Below are 20,457 nucleotides of genomic sequence, written 5' to 3'. Positions count from 1 at the left end.
TCATCTTGAATATTTTACGTGGCCACGAGTTATTAAGTGGCTTGCGTTCTTTATTCTTCTTGCTTTGTACCCCACCATTGGCGTACCCTCGCAAGTATTTGTAAAAAAAAAAGAGTTTGGAACCTAAGTCCATCTTGTTGCCATGGAAACGTAAAAATAAAAATTTCTAAAATTTCTAAATAGCAAAAGGCACCAGTTCAGCATGTACCTGACAAACCTGCAAAGTTTCATGAAAAGATATTGAACGGTTTATGAGTTATGCTCCGGAAACGAACCCTACCCTCACAGAACCTAAGTCCATCTTGTTGCCATGGAAAAGTAAAAATAAACATTTCTAAAATTTCTAAACAGCAAAAGGCACCAGTTCAGCATGTACCTGACAGACCTGCAAAGTGTCATGAAAAGATATTGAACGGTTTATGAGTTATGCTCCGGAAACGAACCCTACCCTCACAGAACCAAAGTCCATCTTGTTGCCATGGAAACGTAGAAAATAAAAATTTCTAAAACGTGACGGACGGACGGACGGACGGACGGACGGAGCCCGTTTCTATATCCCCCGCCAACTTTCTTGGGCGGGGGATAATAATTGTAAGAGAAAACTATTTCGACAACTTTCAAAACCTGAAACAATTAGCTTATTGTGGGGCTGACTGGGGTTTAATTAATCAATTATTTAAATAAATGATACTACTGAACATACAACCGATTTCAGCAGAGGAGATTGAGGCGAGACGAGAATCGCTAGCCATTAGCCTACACCAATGGAGCATGATAACAACAACGCTTTAATAAAGTACAACCTTGAATAACTTCCGGCTTTTTGCTTTCGCGTCGGTATTCGGTATTCAATGTAAGTTTCCTTGTATTTGTTCAATATTAGATGATAATGATTATTGTTACTAATTAACTAAATTATGAATTGCAGAAACCAATCCAAAATAGTGCATTCCATGATTTTGTGACATTTTGATTTGCTCGTCCGCACGAGGAGGCAAGATGATATGAAAATTGATCTGCGAGTGTCCATGTATAAACTAGGCGACTAGGGGACTTCGCCATGTGATATGACGTGTATTGCCACCTGTTGCCCAGATTTTTGTGTTGAAGTGTCAGCAAGGAAGTCGCGATCGATAAACAGCTCATGGTCATCGTGATGAGTGTCGCGTTGGATCATCGACCACGTAAGAACGGAGTTAGCTCCCCTGTTTCTTGAACCGATGCTCGAGTAACACCAGGAAATATTCCCTTTGAGATATAGCTTTTCCTGTGTGCATTTCAATTTCCTTCTGATTTGGCATTTCCGAATGTCCTATTTTGTTGATAAGACCAGAAAATGTAAAGTACTAAACGATGACAGTTCACTGGGGTCGCGAACGACGCTGTATACATGGGTAAGTAAGCCGTCCTTGCGTCAATCGTGGGAGACAGTCCGTGCAGTGAGCGCGTGTCCTGCCATACGTGAGTGATTGTCCGGGCTTGAGATTAAGTCCAGTTTGAATCGGATAATGTCTCACTGAACTAAACGAATTTAACTGCTATTCTAATTCCTGTAGTACCAACATATTTGACCTTGACACTTCATATGTCATTTGTGCAGAGAATAAGGAAAAGAAGAGAAATATATGTTTTTGAAAAATTGAGAGTGTCATGAAAACAGTCATGCACGGACGTATATATACGTCTTTGAGTCATGCTAAATTATTTCCTTGTTAGAATATATTCACGTTGTCAGTAAATATCATGATATAGCAAGTCCACAACATAAAAAAATAATAGGTGAGTGAGTTTTTAACCGCTTAATATTTCATATTATACAAATCTTTCAGTAATATCTGCGCGGAAGCCAGAAACCTAGGTCCTCAGGGTGACAGCAATTGCCCCCTAATCACAATAGAGTGTTTGATATTTCAAAATAAATTTCCTCCATTATTTGACATATCGAAGATGTACATAGATATAGATCAATTAAACAAGGATGCCTACCATTGCAACAGTGCGATTTTGGCCTAATAGTTACGATTTTGAGGCTAAAATTACTAGGGCTGGGACGAGTCCAAATTTACTACCCGGGTACCCTACCCCCTATTACCCGTACCTATCCGGGTACTCGCTGTAGGTCTCCAGAGGTAGGTACATACTGTCCGATTGGAAAGGTTTGACCGTAGCTCTGGTAAAATGTGTTTAGATACATGTATGAAACGATCTGGTGAATACACTGAAGTTGACTGAAGTTTTATTTTTATTCAAACATATAAAAGTCAGAAGAAATGGGCGCAGTAGTCAGGAAGAACTGGGAACATTAGTGACTTGTAGTTTAATCATAGAGTTTTAGATACTTTTTGTCATTAAACAATATATTACTTGACTAACCACGGGTCCGGGTAGTCCTGTGGGTACCTGGGTCCTACTCAGTACCCACCCCACCCGGGTATCTGAGTTACCCGTCCCAGCCCTAAGAATTACGTTATTACGCTTTTACTAACATTAAGATTTTTCTCACTTCTTTTTACAAATTATTTACATGCATTAAATATATTAGAGAGCAGTTATTAATGTACAGGTGACATGAAGCATCTTCAGTAAGGCTATGCTGACCAATGAGAGCCTTGCTTTCATTTCAGAAAGTGTTAAGGTATCAATTACTCAGTGATACAAGGTTTCTGATTGGTTGTTATGTTGAAACAAACTTAAATCATTTTAGCTATCGGTCTTTCAGGTGGAGACAGGGAACTAATAGAATGTACACCGCTGTTGCCTCGAAACTCGAAACACCACATTGTCTCTCAGACAAATGTTAATTAGTGTCACATGGTGAATTTTATGTATGTTTAGAGTCATTACCATATAATTTCATTCTTTGAAGTTTACACTGTTTCTTTCATGCTGATTGGCTGAAGGGGTAGTTACGTGATCTGATATTTGGAGTTCACACACCTGTGAACGGACAAAAAAAGTTCACACGATGTAAACAATTTTTTGTGAAATTGATCTTGTGAATTTTTGCCGCAACTACTTTCCAGGGTTTCCCCGAATTCTCGATCGGTGTTTACGATTAACTCATTTTTCTATTTTCTTTTTAATACCTGCATTTATCAGCAATATAATTAATTTAGTATTTTTGCCTGGTCTTGTAACATTTCATCTGACTTATAAATAAATAAAGCTCGGAGGTTCACACAGTTTAACCAGCGCTTTTAAATCGTTCACACTTCAATGAACCCATCCAAACTGGCGTTCAATTCTTAAGTGTTTCACTTATGCCAAGGCCTAACGAAAATGTCTTAGCAAAATCCACATAATGGCAATGTTTATATTACTTTTTCACTTGAAATACCCCACTATTTGCTCCAAAGTTCAATTTGGGTAAGCATCTCTTTATCCATGTTCTGACTTTTAGTAGTCACACAATCAGCTGTGGAAGTCACCTACCATCCAATCCCATCTTCCCGAGGCAAGAGAGTTAACTGACTATAAAAGTCCAGTTTCAATCCTTGCCGAACTAGGCTGGTATTATGGAGTTACATTTTGGCTGGACTAACGAGTCAATGCAAAGTCCAATCAAAATCGCGCATCGAAATCCGGTTCGTAAACGGTTGTGCAGATTTCGGTCTATTGCAGGATTTGCAAAGCATGTGCACCACCGACACGTCAGCAGATATTTTCCAAATCATTTCTTGTTTTTAATCAAGGTGCTCGCGTGATTTTATGCATTTCGCGATGTAAGACCCGTTTTATCACAATATAGATCTTGATTATCGATCAGATTGTCTTGACTTGGCGCTGCCATTTTGTTTGAAACAAATGTAAGTGATACGAGAGGTGTAATCTGATTGGTCCATAGGAGAGGCTTAGAAGGGACAAAACTGGTAACAGCCACTGGTGGCGCTACGATCGAGCCCAGTAATTCCAGCCTAGTTCGGCAAGGGTGGAAACTGGACTTTTCAAGTCAGTTAACTCTCTTGCCTTGTGAAGATGTCCAATCCTAAAAATTGTGCACATTTCCATTTTTGTAAAACAAATATCACATTTATTTGTCATACATTAAACTGGATTGAAAGGATGTCAAGTGTTCACAATAATGCAGAAACTAGGGCAGGGACGGGTAACTCGGGTCGAGTGGGTACAGAGAAGGACCCGGGTACCCACAGCACTACCCGGACCTGTGGTTAGTCATGTGATATATTGTTTAATGCAGAAACTAGGGCTGGGACAGGGTAACTCCGGTACTCGGGTTGGGTGGGTACAGAGAAGGACCCAGGTACCCACGGCACTACCCAGACCCGTGGACCAGACAATCCAGTCATTGGTATCATGAGCATCGAACCACGCTATTCGGATCGATACATCAACCAAGTCAGCGAGCCAGACCACCCAATCCCGTTAGTCGCCGTTTACGACAAGCATAGTCACCTTTTACGGCAAGCATGGGTTGCTGAAGACCTATTCTACCCCGGATCTTCACAGGTCTGATAGTGTTAGAATCAAGATAGGCCTATCTCGATAGCGCTAGAATCAAGATAGGCTTCACTATCACTGTAAGGAGTTATACCCTACACCCATAAACAGGAAAGTCATGTTGTCGATACAGACAAGACATGTTCTATACCATTTTCTCTCAACTTGTGAAACACATTGTTGCCAAGCTAATTTCATTAATGGGAGACAACTGGCAACCTATATGTACAGGTCACAAAATGGTCATTAGGTCGCAAATGTGAGCAAATTCGTCCCTGGGTCGGGCTGCATCTATATCTATGTATAATGTATCAATTCCCTGGCAGCTAAGGTTTGTTTCAGGGCATCAGTAGGGTTAATCTGGTCATGGTTGCTGCAATTTGATGTGGTCTGTCCATCACTTCACACGTTTTTGCCGAAATTAATGTAAAAATTATTTACTTTAATAACATAAATATATGATAGATTACAAACAAGTAAGTCAGTTAACTTCCTTGTCTGGGGAAGATGGGTGTGCTTCAGTTGACATCTTCCCGAGGCAAGGGAGTTATCTGACTGTAAAAGTCCAGTTTCCATCCTTGCTAAACTGCAATTATGGAGTTATATATTGGCTGGACTAACAAGTCTATGCATTGTCCAATCAAAATCCGGTTCATAAACAACATATTCGCTGTGCAGAGTTGCGTCCCTTGGGCACGCCCGAAACCTTTGATTGTGGGTTCGAATCCCGGTTTGCCCCGATTATGTTTCTAGGTTTGTCAGCACCATACCCGTGCTTGTGGGTTTCACCGAAGTGGTAAACGTCTGAGACCTGCATCACTTCGGGCTTTCCTCCCACAATAAGCTGACACGCTGCGATATAACTGGAATACTGTTAAAAGCGGTGTTAAACCCAACTCACTCACTCACTCATAAACAACATGGATTTCAACGTGCAGATTTAGGTTGACTGCGGGATTTGCAAAAGATGTGTTCCATCAACTGGGCCTTGACAGATATTTTCCAATCTTTTTATGGTTTAAATCTAGGTGCTTACGTGATTTGATGCACTTTGTGAGGTAAAACCCATTTATTACAATAAATATCTTGATCATTGATCAGATCATCTTGACTGGTTGCCGCCATTTTGTTTGAAGCAAATGGAAGTGATATGAGAGGTGGAGTCTGATTGGTTAATAGGAGGGAAAGAACTTGTAATAGCCACTGGTGGGTTCTAGGATCGAGCCCAGAAATTCCAGCCTAGTTTGGCAAGGGTAGAAACTGGACTTTTAGGGTCGGTTAACGCCCTTGTCTCGGGAAGATTTTTAGTTAACTGCAGATGTCACCACTGGACATGCAGTGTTCGAAATTGAGCACAGTTGACACAAAAATTTAAACAAAAAGCACTCTCCCAATTGTGATAAATGTTTGTTCATCAAACATAGTGTTTGACATTTTGACTTTACCATGTCATTATATGTAACTATGTATGAGCTCTCAAAATTGAAACCAAAGTAAGGAATGGCTGGCAGTTTTGTTGACCGCAGTGAAAATCCCGGTTAGAGTTGGACTTCAGCAGCCCATCATCTGGTGGTTAGACTTTCTGACTTGGTTGATGCATGTCATTGTATCCCAATTGAATAGATTGATGTTCATGATGTCAGTCACTGGTTTGTCTAGTCCATATTATTAACAGACTGCTGTCATATGGCTGGAATATTGCTGAGTGTGGCGTTAAACAATAAACAAATCCTTTTTGTCAAGTATGCTTCCTTTATCCAAAGCATTTCATGAAGTTATTGAGTTCATCAAGGTTTTGATTCGAAATAGTATGACTTTGTTGTGAAATAGAGGGCTGTGTTCTGCAAACATTAGATGAATAAACAACATTGAAAATTAGTTTTAGGTCACCTGTTTGAAAGTGAGTTTATGTCTTGTCCTCAGAAACCACTGGACCAGTCAAGCTGAAATAAAATTTGTTCCCACCAATGATGACCTCACAATTTGTTCAATAAGTTAAAATCCGCTTTCAAATATACCCGACCCGTGAAGATCCAAGGTAGAATAGGTCTTCAGCAACCCATGCCTGCCGTAAAAGGCGACTGTGCTCGTAAGAGGCAAATAACGGGATCGGTTGGTCCGGCTCGCTGACTTGGTTGATACATGCCATCATATCCCAATTACGTGGATCAATGCTAATGATGTCAATCACTAGATTGTCTGGTCCAGACTTGATTATTTACAGACCGTACAGCTGGAACATTGCTGAATGCAAACAACAAACAAACAAATCAAATCAAATATTAAAAACACCTATTTATGGTCATAAATCAGCCACTTTTGCAGAAAATATTTAAATATCAATGCTGAAAGCAACTTTTGTTAATTGAATTTCTATCTTGAGATGTAAACTGTTGCCTACTGACATGTCAACAAAATGTAAAACACAATCTGGTTGTCTGTCTGTCATCACATTTTTGACATCTCCAAAGAAACTACAAGGCTTAAGAAGCTGAAAATTATTTAGAAATTTCCAAGCTGTTTTCATGCCATGTCTACACTGATGACAACTTAAAGGGGGCTTCTTTTGTTGCAGGTAGAAGACCTTCCTTATTCAGCCTGGACCTGTGACAAGAGCTTATCTCTGAACCATGAGAGTGGGCAGAAGAAAAATCGTTGCTAAGGCTGCCCCAGACCGATCTGAGAAGTCCAACATGGCGCGGAAGGGGAAAAAGAAATCACTAGAAACAGACAGTGGCTTAAAGACAAACGAAGAAGTAACGTCAGAAGACACTGTAGGGGCAGACAGAACAATGACACTTGTCAGTGTGAAGAGAGAAAGCCATGCCTGTGAGTTCTGTTTTGAGACTTTTACAGATGAAAAACAATTTAATAGCCACATGCAGCTGCATTTACCCTTTGGAGATCGCCCTTTCCGATGCGAGACTTGTGGCAAGACGTTCAAGGAGTCCTACCAGCTCAAGGAACACATGAACACTCATCTCAAAGAAAGACCCTACAGATGTCATCTATGTGGAAAGTGTGTGTCGGCCAAGAAAACCTTGAAGAGCCACATTGCAAATCACACAGGTAACAAGAAGCATAATTGCACTATTTGTGAGAAGACCTTCTTCTATGGTGGTGCTCTCAAGGAGCACATGGTGGTGCACAGTACAGAGAGGACACACAAGTGTGAAATTTGTGGAAAAGGCTTCGCAAAGAAGTCTGCACTTGGACATCACCACCTGGTTCATACAGATGTTCGTCCTTTCCAGTGTGAGCTGTGTGAGAAGACGTTCCGCTTGGCATGTGACCTCAGAGTACACAAGAGGTACCACACAGGGGAACAGCCTTTTGAATGTGAGCAATGCGGGAAGACGTTCTACCGGGCACAGTATTTAAAAAAACATATGTTGGTGCACAAGAAGTATAACGGGAGGGCATCTGTACAGCATGACAGTGCTTCTGTGGTTATTGTTTCAGACAACACCGGTTCAAGATCAGATTCTTCTAAAATTCTCTTGAAGCAGGAGGTTGAAATTCCCCATTCTGATCCAGAGCTTGACAATGATGATGATTGTGATGATGACTTTATTGAATGTCCTAAAAGTGAACAGATCTGTACAGAAAGCCTGCCAGACAATACTGAACCATGGCATGGAGGACATGACAGATATGTATCTGAGGGGGAGAAGACTGTACAACCAGGTGATGATACAAAAGCCTTTGAGGAGGATGTGGTGGAAGATCTGAAACACAGCGGGACTGACTCTGCAGGAGATCCATCTGATAAAGATAGACACTATCAAATGTTGGACCTTGGTGAGAAGGTTGAATTTGCTGGTTCTGGAAGGCCTCTGCTCAAAGCCAGTATGGTCAATGAGGGTGCTGAGAACGCGAACTGTCAGTACAGCAGTGTAGGAATGCCGTCACACTGCTCAGACACAACACTGCAACGAGAGAGTCAACACAAGACTGTGCTAGACGTCCAAGTGCCACCAGATTCTGAGACAATATTGATCGCTACATCTGAACATCAACACAAAACTCTGCCAGACATCCAAGTGCAAAGAGGTTCTGACACAATAGCGATCTCTTCTGCTGAAAATCAACACAAAACGCTGCCAGACATTCAAGTGCCACCAGATTCTGACACAATTGTGATCTCTACGGCTAAAAATCGGCACAAACCTCTACCAGAATTAAAAAAGCCTGCAGAGTCGGACACAAAATTGATCACTGCAGCTGCAAATGATCCAGGTCAGTGTATTCCTGAAATGGAGAGGTCTGAAGAGAAGTCTCATGTTTGTGAGACGTGTGGAAAGGGCTTTCGTCGGCTGCAAGGCTTAAAATTACACATGAGAGTGCACAGGGGGGTAAAGTTCAAAAAGGTGTTGGAATCTGTCATTGAAGACGACACGTTTGAAGATGGTGGGGTAGAAGATGACATATGTGATGAAGACATAAGCTTGACAGGTCAGGAAGTGATTAACCCAAGCATAAACGGAACGGACGCTGGAACTGATGACAAGAGTTCCAACCCAAACAGTAACAAGTCAGGAACAGATATCAGTGACAGTAACCAAAACAACAAGGAACAGAATATGTGCAATGTTTGCGGGAAAATGTTTCGATTTCCTGTCCATTTGAAAAAACACATGATTGCCCATACAGAGACAAGACCATTTGGGTGCCCAGATTGTGACAAGAGCTTCAAGACCCCGATAGCCTTGAACCTTCACAGTCGGGTTCATACAAAAGAAAAGCCATATGCTTGTGATGTCTGCGGGGTCTGCTTTGCTCAGAAGAGCACCCGTAATCTACATAAGAACACAGTTCACCTGGCTCTTCGACCTTTCAAGTGTAACATATGCGGCAAGACGTACGGCCGTCGGAGTCACCTGATGGAACACAAGCAATCACATGTTGGGTTGGGTGTTTCACATAAATCTTCTCATTGTAAAATTTGCAACAAGGCCATCAGCAATCATGCCATGAAAGAGCATATGAGGAAACACACGGGAGAACGACCTCTTCAGTGTCTTTACTGTGATAAGACATTCGCTTGGGCGAGAGCACATAGGAGGCACATGGCAACCCATTCGCTTGAGAAACCGTTCAAGTGTGAGAAATGTGGGAAAGGTTTTGCTAATATTTCCTACCTGAAAGTCCACATGGTATCTCATACTGAGAAGACGTTTGTGTGTGAAGTGTGTGGGAAGGCGTTTCACACTCAGTCAGTGTTGCAGATGCATCGTCACATACACAATCCAGACGAAAAGCTTCCGTTTCAGTGTGATCATTGTGTGAAAAGTTTCCACACTTCGAGCGCCTTACGAACTCATATGGATGTTCATACCGCTGAAAAGATTTACCAGTGTCAAGTATGTGGGAAGAGTTATTCTCGGATATCGGTCCTCAAGAAACACATGAAAGGCCATTATGGTGTTCCCATTGAAAAAACGATAAAATGCCCGGATTGCAACAAATTGTTTACTAGCACGTTCCGTTTAAAAGAACACAGGAGAACCCACACTGGAGAACGGCCATATAGTTGTGAGCTTTGTCACAAAAAATATGCTTCAAAGAAAGGACTCAAGTCTCATATGTCCAATCACACTGGAGTCAAACCTCACCGTTGTTCAGTGTGCAAGAAAGGTTTTTCACGAGCTGGGGAACTGAGTCAACATGAAGTTATTCACGGGGAAAAATCATTTACTTGCAAAACTTGTGGGAAAAGTTTTCTTCGGGACTTTAATCTGAAGGAGCACATGTTCACACACACAGGTGGAAGAGACAAGACAATTCCTTGTGATGTTTGTGGGAAAAAATTTGCCAAGCAATGCATGTTGAAGCGTCATATGATATTTCACACCAATGACAGACCTTTTCAGTGTGAGCATTGTGATAAGCGATTCTACTTGCTGGGACATCTGCAATCTCATCTTAGAACTCACACAGGCGAGTCTCCGTTTCAGTGTAGTTATTGTGAGAAAACATTCAAGTCTCATCATGGATGCAAGAAACATATAAATTCTCAGCATGCAGAACAATGTAAACCTGGTGAACCAATTGAGGAAACTGTGTTCATCATCACATTTCCGTAAGGCTGGACGTATTTATTTCTGTGTTTGTTTCCCTTCTCCCGACAGCTTCATTCTGTAGCGAAATAATTTGAGTGAGTTTGGTTTAAAGACACTTTTAACAGTATTCCAGTTATATCGCGGCGTGTCATGCCCGAAGTGATGCAGGTCTCAGACGTTGACCACTTCGATGAAACCCACGAGCACGGGTATGGTGCTGACAAACCTAGAGACATAATCAGGGCGAACCGGGATTCGAACCCACAATCATAGGTTTCTGGCGTGCCCAAGGGACGCGTCTCTGCACAGCGAATCGCGGCCCCTTAGAAGACTGGGCCACCCTTGCCCCCTGTAGCGAAATATAAAAAAGAAGGTATTATCTCACATTTTCCCACTGTTTATTTATGCCACATGGTGTTAAAAAAAACATCCTGCCATTGCACATCCCAGGTCATAAAAATACAGGTCATTTTGAGTACAGGTCATTTCTTCAGCTATATTTATACAAAATTGGGGGGCACGGGTGGCCCAGTCGTCTAAGGTGCCGCGATTCGCTCTGCAGAGTTGCGTCCCTTGGGCATGCCAGAAACCTATGATTGGAGGTTCGAATCCCGGTTCGCCCCGATTATGTTTCGAGGTTTGTCAGCACCATACCCGTGCCTGTGGGTTTCACCGAAGTGGTAAACATCTGAGACCTGCATCACTTCAGGCTTTCCGCCCACATTATGCTGACACACCGCGATATAACTGGAATACTGTTAAAAGCAGGGTTAAACCCAACTCACTCACTCACTTATACAAAATTGTTTCTGAAGAAAAGTGACTCAGTCTACATCATAAATTAATTTGAAGACTCATAACAAGTGTTGTTAACTTTGATATATCATAAAATATGATACAGAATTCGTGAAAAACATTGGACCTCATCAACGCATGACAACAAATAGCTGTAACTACACACAGATTCTAAGTGAACTACTTTTGTTAGTTGGTTTGTTGTTTAACGCTGCACTCAGCAATATTCCAGCTATATGACGGCGGTCTGTAAATAATCGAGTCTGGACCAGACAATCCAGTGATTAATATCATGAGCATCGATCCACGAACAGTGTTTAATAATATCACAGGAGGACAGGACTGTGTTTGGCATCAGCTGGTCATTCGACTCAGGAGCACTCTTTGACATACTTTACTCCCAATAGACGCTACTTTTGTTGATGACCGCCTCTGTGGTCTAGTGGAAGAGCCTCCGCCCTGAGAGCGGAAGGTCCGGGGTTCAATCCCCGCGTCATACCAAAAGATGTTGAAAGATGGTACTTGTTGGTACCCTGTCTGGTGCTTGGCAATAAGGGGCGGAAACAAGGACTGGTCGGCCTGGAGTCAGTATACTGTGTCTGAGTGGGGTATTCATGTTAAACTGCAGCATGGTATCTTTGTGTGCTAGCACTATAAATCGACATCAGTCCGGACAAGTACAAGCAACCACGCGTTAAAATTTAACTCACTGACTCTAAACCATGAAGTCCATTGGCCGAAGCTCATGTAAAATCTCCATTTATATCCTCTGCAACTCTGCCGTTTATGATACGTACACAATGAGTGCTGCATATATATCTGGCAGTCTTCTGCAAGAGCTTCTGTATCGTTACTGCTACGCTTGAGACCCTGTCAAACCATTCACTTCCTGGAATATGTGTAGAATTATTAATAATGACGTCATCAAAAGTTCCTGTCCTACACTTGACATCCCCAGTGATAATAATGACGTCATCACAAGTTCCTGTCCTACACTTGAAATCCACAGTGATAATAATGACGTCACCACAAGTTCCTGTCCTACACTTGACATCCCCAGTGATAATAATGACGTCACCACAAGTTCCTGTCCTACACTTGACATCCCCACTGATAATAATGACGTCACCACAAGTTCCTGTTCTACACTTGACATCCCCACTGATAATAATGACATCACCACAAGTTCCTGTCCTACACTTGAAATCCACAGTGATAATAATGACGTCACCACAAGTTCCTGTCCTACACTTGACATCCCCAGTGATAATAATGACGTCACCACAAGTTTCTGTCCTACACTTGACATCCCCACTGATAATAATGACGTCACCACAAGTTCCTGTTCTATACTTGACATCCCCACTGATAATAATGACGTCACCACAAGTTTCTGTCCTACACTTGACATCCCCAGTGATAATAATGACGTCATCACAAGTTCCTGTCCTACACTTGACAATTCTCAGTGATAATAATGACGTCATCACAAGTTCCTGTCCTACACTTGACATCCCCAGTGATAATAATGACGTCATCACAAGTTCCTGTCCTACACTTGACATCCCCAGTGATAATAATGACGTCACCACAAGTTCCTGTCCTACACTTGACATCCCCACTGATAATAATGACGTCATCACAAGTTCCTGTCCTACACTTGACATCCCCAGTGATAATAATGACGTCACCACAAGTTCCTGTCCTACACTTGAAATCCCCACTGATAATAATGACGTCATCACAAGTTCCTGTCCTACACTTGACATCCCCACTGATAATAATGACGTCATCACAAGTTCCTGTCCTACACTTGGCATCCCCAGTGATAATAATGACGTCACCACAAGTTCCTGTCCTACACTTGAAATCCCCACTGATAATAATGACGTCATCACAAGTTCCTGTCCTACACTTGACATCCCCAGTGATAATAATGACGTCATCACAAATTCCTGTCCTACACTTGACATCCCCAGTGATAATAATGACGTCATCACAAGTTCCTGTCCTACACTTGACATCCCCACTGTTAATAATGACGTCATCACAAGTTCCTGTCCTACACTTGACATCCCCACTGATAATAATGACGTCATCACAAGTTTCTGTCCTACACTTGACATCCCCAGTGATAATAATGACGTCATCACAAGTTCCTGTCCTACACTTGACATCCCCACTGATAATAATGACGTCATCACAAGTTCCTGTCCTACACTTGACATCCCCAGTGATAATAATGACGTCACCACAAGTTCCTGTCCTACACTTGACATCCCCGTGATAATAATGACGTCACCACAAGTTCCTGTCCTACACTTGACATCCCCAGTGATAATAATGACGTCATCACAAGTTCCTGTCCTACACTTGACATCACCACTGATAATAATGACGTCACAACAAGTTTCTGTCCTACACTTGACATCCCCAGTGATAATAATGACGTCATCACAAGTTCCTGTCCTACACTTGACATCCCCACTGATAATAATGACGTCATCACAAATTCCTGTCCTACACTTGACATCCCCAGTGATAATAATGACGGCATCACAAGTTGCTGTCCTACACTTGACATCCCCACTGATAATAATGACGTCATCACAAGTTCCTGTCCTACACTTGACATCTCCAGTGATAATAATGACGTCATCACAAGTTGCTGTCCTACACTTGAAATCCCCAGTGATAATAATGACGTCATCACAGGTTCCTGTCCTACACTTGAAATCCCCAGTGATAATAATGACGTCATCACAAGTTCCTGTCCTACACTTGACATCCCCAGTGATAATAATGACGGCATCATAAAGACCCTTTATTTCCTCCAGAGACTATTTTAATATGACTAGACTGTCCTCCTTCCCACGAAACCGCCTCCATGGTCTAGTGGTAGAGCGTCCGCCCGGAGAGCGGAAGGTCCGGCCGCGTCATGCCAAAAGACGTTGAAATATGTTTCTTGTTACCCTGTCTGGCGCTCGGTATTAAGGGACTAAAACAAGGACTGGTCGGCTCGTAGTCAGTATACTGTGTCTGAGTGGGGGTTTAATGTTAAACTGCGGCATGGTATCTCAGTGGGCTAGCACTATAGGTCGGCATCTGGACAAGTACGAGCAGCCACACACACACGTGCATGCACGTCGCTATACACGCAGAAAAAGAAGCATAGAATTTTACGCGATAATTGGGTTTGCGCAAATAAAAGAGGCGAGTAATGAAATACGAAACGAGCCTCCGTGTAATACCATGTTTTATGAACCTCGCGAAACCAATGAAAGCATGATCTCAATTACTGTGCAAATATAAGAGTTAATTTTATATGAGTATAAGTATGAAGTTATCATTTTTATCTTCAAATACTACGATGTGCCCACTGATACCGTCATTATGTTGACGGCCTGATTGTTAACAACCATGAGTTGCGATATGTTATATGATTGCTTTGTATAACATCGGGTCATGCATGCTGTTCACTTTCATTGGTACTGGATTCTTCTTTGCACAGTAACCACAGTATCTCACTGATTGATTATTTGTTTTAAATTTAAGCAAGTTTTGTGCCTTGTGGAATTGTAGATGAAGAAACGCCAAACAATTTGCATTTACATAAGTAAAGAAAATATCAATTAAATCTGAATACTTCAATGTGTCAATTTCTTTTTCTAAAAAATACAGGTATGAGTAAAAACTATTCATATTTCACTTGTTAATAGTTTTTATTTGTAACATTTCTTTTATTATCTTGCGTCTGTTGTACTATACATTTACAGTCTTAGTTTGTTGACTTTGCAGTCGATATTAGGCTGAGCCCCCAGAAATGTTTTAAACAATTGATTGCATTTTTAGCAGTTTCTTGCCATTTAGACAATATATACTACTCAAAAGAAGTTAAGGATCACCCGATTCTTTCATAATGGTAAAGTTAATCTGTCATGATATGAGAGATTAACTATAGTAATATGAAAGAATCAGGTGATCCTTAACTTCTTTTGAGTAGTATATATACCAACTGTTACGTTATTACCTGGAGAGATATTTACATCAGCAAGTTTTGCTTGTTTACCGATCCAGATTTATTTTGAAATAAAAATATGTTTAAACCATATTTATACCAACAAATGTAGTAAGTCAGTGGCAAAAGTCAATAAGTCAAATAAACAAAGATGGCGGATGCAGTAAAATTTCGAAGTAAAATCAATACTTTTAATATTTCGGAAATAGCTTCCGCGCACCCGGCTACCCGCCAGGTCTGGGGGCAATAATGCCCCAAACGTGCAATGTCTGACCCTTTTCCCTTGTTGAAGCATATTGAGAAAAGCTTACCATGTACTTACTTTTACCTTCTGGCATGTGTGACGCTGAAAGCTCTGATCGAAAACAGGACAATCCGCGACGGTTGTCTGGAAACACGCTATTTTTCGGAGATTTTTAAAAAATCTTTGATTACATTTTTACGCGGAAAATGTTTTATTGTTTTAAAAACGCGATTTTCCGCGTTTCCGCGGAAATTTCTCATTATAACAATGTACAATTAAACCGACAGGTTAGCACAAACCAAATTCAACACATTTAAGTAATAATGATATAGCTTCTTTTAAGCGTCGAGCACTGGTTTAATCGTTTAAAGCTAAGAATATATAAGCAAGCCTTGTTCCAATTTAGATACGGTCGTCACAACCTAAGGATTGAGCTGGGACGTAGATTTGGAATTGATGAAGAATGTCGACAATGTACTTATTGTTCTCCATATGGTTTTGACATTGTGAGAAATGAGCTTCATCATGTTTTACTTGTATGTAAAGCATTTAGAGATTAACGAAAACAATATATTCACCTTAGCACTATAATAACCCGTCACTAACATCTTTTGTCATTTTAGTGAGCTCTGACTGTAATATATCATTGAATCGAGCTAAATAAATATTGTTTTCCTTTTAGATAATACCCGTCACTCCATCAGAGATGGTTATGTATTACATTAACAATGTAGAATTGTGTTTGAATCTGAAGAACTGTATACTGAGACACTGCTGAGTGCAGCGTTAAATAACAAACAAACAAACAAACAAACAAACAAGATAAAAAGAAAGTCCCGCAGTGATAATGCCTATTGCTGACTGAAGCATAACACGACAAAACACAATGAGTATGAAAGTAGGACTTACAGACGAGGAACGTCACCTTCTTTGCACGAGTTGCATGGCGACTTCCTGCTGCCCGAAATGTGATTCACAACACAAGTTATATCAATTAATAATTCACCGTCCAACTCAATATCAATATCAATATATAAATAGATATTTTGACATCCTTGACAACATCCTTTATCTGTTTGCAGATTGGCAATAATTGTTTCTTTTATGGAGGGTACTTACAGTCTAGAAACTTGGCCTTCTTTCCTGAAGTAGTTCCAACAACCTGCCTGATGCCAGAAACGTACTTTACAACCCAAGTTATATGTATTTTAAATAATGAATAATCCTTCAATGGACTAAGTGGTTTCCTATCTCTCCCATGTTAAGAAGTTCTCAAGATAATTATTTATCATTTAACTAAAGCAGTTATCCATGACATAAGCTTATGACATAAAAACATGTATGTCATACCCCAATGACATAAGTATGCAAATTAGATATGCAAATTAGATAACCGGAAGTGGGACTTTTTTCGCCGGTGCACGTGAGTAGGTGTTTACAAACAACATGAATACCTTTGATGTTGGAGACATTATTTCAATTATTCTGCAAAACTCTGTTCAAGTATTTTGTTTACAATAATCCGAGGAACTTTTTTTCTCAGCGAAGGAATATGTCATAAAGGAGTTAAGAGCTCGAGGTTGTTTATTTTGGTTTACACGGCTATGGAAAACATGTATCACTACGCACGATCTATACGTAAGATTTCGACAAGTTGCTGATGTTAATGTTTAATGCAATTATTCCTTAATTGGGAAGCAAAAATGTGAAAATGATAAATAGAATTCATCACTCGTGTTTTTTAATAAGGGAAATATCAACCTCGTCCCGTTAATCGGTATTTGCCTCGCCAAAGGCTCGGCAAATACCGATTAACTAAGACTCGGTTGATATTTCCCATATTAAAAAACACTCTATTTATTATTTAATAATTTAATGCCCCAGATCCTCTTGTGGGAAATGCGAGGTAAAAGAACTCTCAGTATCTTTCAATCTCATAAAAATCAGGTCTTAGTTTTCGCTACAGCTAAACAAAGATCTGAGGACATCCCATTAGGGGGCACGTCAGAACGACCTTTCATCCGACCAATCAGAGCGTCGCTAACCAGATCATTAAAGTGACAGGTGGAATGTGATTTCTAATCAAGCAACCTCGAAAACTTTAACACGGGGTATCCCGAACGATAGTTAGGGGTTTAACGACTGATTCCATACGATCTTGACCATTTATTAGCCATTCCAGATTAACGGGATCGGATGGTCAGGCTCGCTGACTTGATTAATGCATGTCATCATATCCCAAATGACCAGACCGATGCTCATGATGTCAATCACTGGATTGTCTGGTCCAGACTCGATTATTTACAGACCGCCGTCATATCGCTGGTATATTGCTGAGTGCGACGTAACCTTCATATTCATGATGTGAAGGGGATATTATGGCAACTGAATTGTAGTTGATTCTAATATTGCGTCAAATGATAATGATATGGGGCGTTAGACATCAAACACTTACTTCTTTTTCTGGAAATTGGCTGAGTGAGTCGTCTTTACATTGTTGAAAGGGACAGTTGGGAGATCTTAAGAGAATGTTTTGTTGCACCTGCTGAATTGATATTGGGATAGAGTGAGTGAGTGAGTTGGGTTTAACGCCGCTTTTAACAGTATTACAGTTATATCAAGGCGTGTCAGCTTAATGTGGGAGGAAAGTCCGAAGTGATGCAGGTCTCAGACGTTTACCACTTCGGTGAAACCCACGAGCACGGGTATGGTGCTGACAAACCAAGAAACATAAACGGGGCAAACAGGGCTTTGAACCCACAATCATAGGTTTCTGGCGTGCTTAAGGGACGCAACTCTGCAAAACGAATCGCGGCATCATAGACGACTGGGCCACCCGTGCTCCCGAATTGGGATAGAAATCTCGAATTTATATGTCGATATTAAACATATTTTTGCAAATTATTGTGACATATTTGACCGTCAATTACTAAGCTTGATTAAACAGTCCTCCTCATTACGCTTCGAATTACGCAATGTAACACCGCGTCGTGCGGACATGATCAGTTGGAAAGAACGCAACATACAGTTAAAATACTATTAACTTAACACCATTAACAACATATGAATTTTTGGTCAGAGGGAGACGATTCTTGTTAAGTATTGGATTAGCGCATCATGTAATTTATTGCTTAGTGCATCACGTCCCCGTTCGTTCTTGGAAAGCAGAGCAAGAGCAGCGACACCAAGCGGAAGATCCGGGAACAAGTCTTCGCAGAACTGCCCTCCTTTCCGTTGAATCTGGACCCGTGAAGATTCCGGGATAGAATAGGTCTTCAGCAACCCATGCTTGCCGTAAAAGGTGACTATGCTTGTCGTAAAAGGCGACTAACGGGATCGGGTGGTCAGGCTCGCTGACTCGGTGTATGCATGTCATCGATCCCAATTGCGTGGATCGATGCTCATGATATCAATCACTGGATTGTTTGGTCCAGACTCGATTATGTACAGACCGCCGTCATAAAGCTGGAATATTGCTGAGTGCGGCGTTAAACGGTCTGTAAATAATCGAGTCTGGACCAGACAATCTAGTGATTGATATCATGAGCATCGATCCACGCAATTGGGATCGATGACATGCTTCAACCACGTCAGCGAGCCTGACCACCCGATCCCGTTTGTCGCCTCTTACGGCAAGCATGGGTTGCTGAAGACCTATTCTACCCCGGATCTTCACGGGTCGAAATGAATTTGAAACTGCAGAGACACAAACATTACTCAGTGATTATCTTTCATCTAAATTTGACTCTGCATTCCGGAGGAGGTCTTAGCGTACAATATCCATACAGATAATAAAGCAACACGGCCCGTGAAGAATTCCTCTTTATTATTTGTCATTCTGTGCCAATATTTGGTTTTCAATCAGTGAATGATTTCCCTACATCCATCCCCAGTTAATTGTGTATCACGCTCAGGACTGGCATATCAACATAAAAACTAGTATATCTAGCGTAACAATTCAATAATTAGTAATATATATAACGAACACCTGATTGGGAGCTTATTTCTACAAAAGCTTTTAAGACGTCAAGCTCGTTGCAGGAGGAACATTTGAGCATGTACAATCTTTCCGAGGCAAGGGAGTTAACTGACTATAAAAGTCCAGTTTCCACCCTTGCCGGACTAGGCTAGAATTTCCGGGCTCGATGGTAGCGCCACCAGTGGCTATTACGAGTTATGTCCCTTCTGTGTCCCTCCTATTGACCAATCAGATTCTCATCTCTCATATCATTGCTTCAAACAAAATGATGACGCCCAGTCATGACGATCTGATGGATAATCAAGATCTGTAGTGTGAAAACGGGTCTTACATCAATGTTCACTATAGTGTCTGTCATTTGAAACTTAGTGAATGTTACAGAAGGAACACTTAAATGTTCAGTTTGGACAAAGTATTTCTAAAATATCAATTGCAGCTCCACTGGTTGTGGTAAAGTTCCACATGTTTGTTGAAAGGGTAAATTGCTTCATGTTTATCAACATATATATGTTTTGACTATCATACAACAGTTTTGACAAATTTATTCTAAACTAGCAATTGTTGCTTCCTTCATTTTAGTCAAATTTAAATATTTGTCGTTAATTATTTCTTGTACTTTTTCCACAATAAAAGTGTTAACCTAGAAGTGTCATAGACAAAAATATAAAAATATCACAATTAATCAACATATGTTTTGCATTAAAACGATTTATATTTTTCACATTTACCAAGAGTTCTATTTCCATAACAAAAACACCATGGCTTATGCCCCTTGCAATATGACGTCATTGGTGCCAATTGATAAACATTATGACGTCATCATGCTTTGTTAGAGCCGCTTCACGTGGTGTAGGTACAGGTGTGTGATTCTAGCGTCTCAGATGCCAGCCAGCATAGTGTT

At 40.9% G+C, this 20,457-nt stretch overlaps 1 protein-coding gene across 2 annotated transcripts; it reads left to right on the top strand.

Annotated features, from left to right (window-relative positions):
• Positions 1–795: 795 nt before the first annotated feature.
• LOC124117141 (zinc finger protein 62 homolog) lies at positions 796–10,729 on the top strand. Of its 2 annotated transcripts, none has more exons than XM_046478878.2 (2): positions 796–853; positions 7,034–10,729. In XM_046478878.2, the coding sequence occupies exon 2, from the start codon at positions 7,089–7,091 to the stop codon at positions 10,542–10,544; it is 3,456 nt and encodes a 1,151-aa protein (XP_046334834.2). In that variant the 5' UTR covers positions 796–853; positions 7,034–7,088; the 3' UTR covers positions 10,545–10,729. The 2 variants fall into 2 exon arrangements, with proteins under 2 accessions (XP_046334834.2, XP_046334835.2); XM_046478879.2 differs by lacking the exon at positions 796–853 and adding an exon at positions 1,136–1,394.
• Positions 10,730–20,457: the final 9,728 nt, after the last annotated feature.

The sequence above is a fragment of the Haliotis rufescens genome, unplaced genomic scaffold (assembly GCF_023055435.1).
Source record: "Haliotis rufescens isolate VD_foot unplaced genomic scaffold, xgHalRufe1.0.p SCAF_14, whole genome shotgun sequence".
Taxonomy (NCBI): Eukaryota; Metazoa; Mollusca; class Gastropoda; order Lepetellida; family Haliotidae; genus Haliotis; species Haliotis rufescens.
This window is presented reverse-complemented; position numbering and strand designations above follow the sequence as displayed.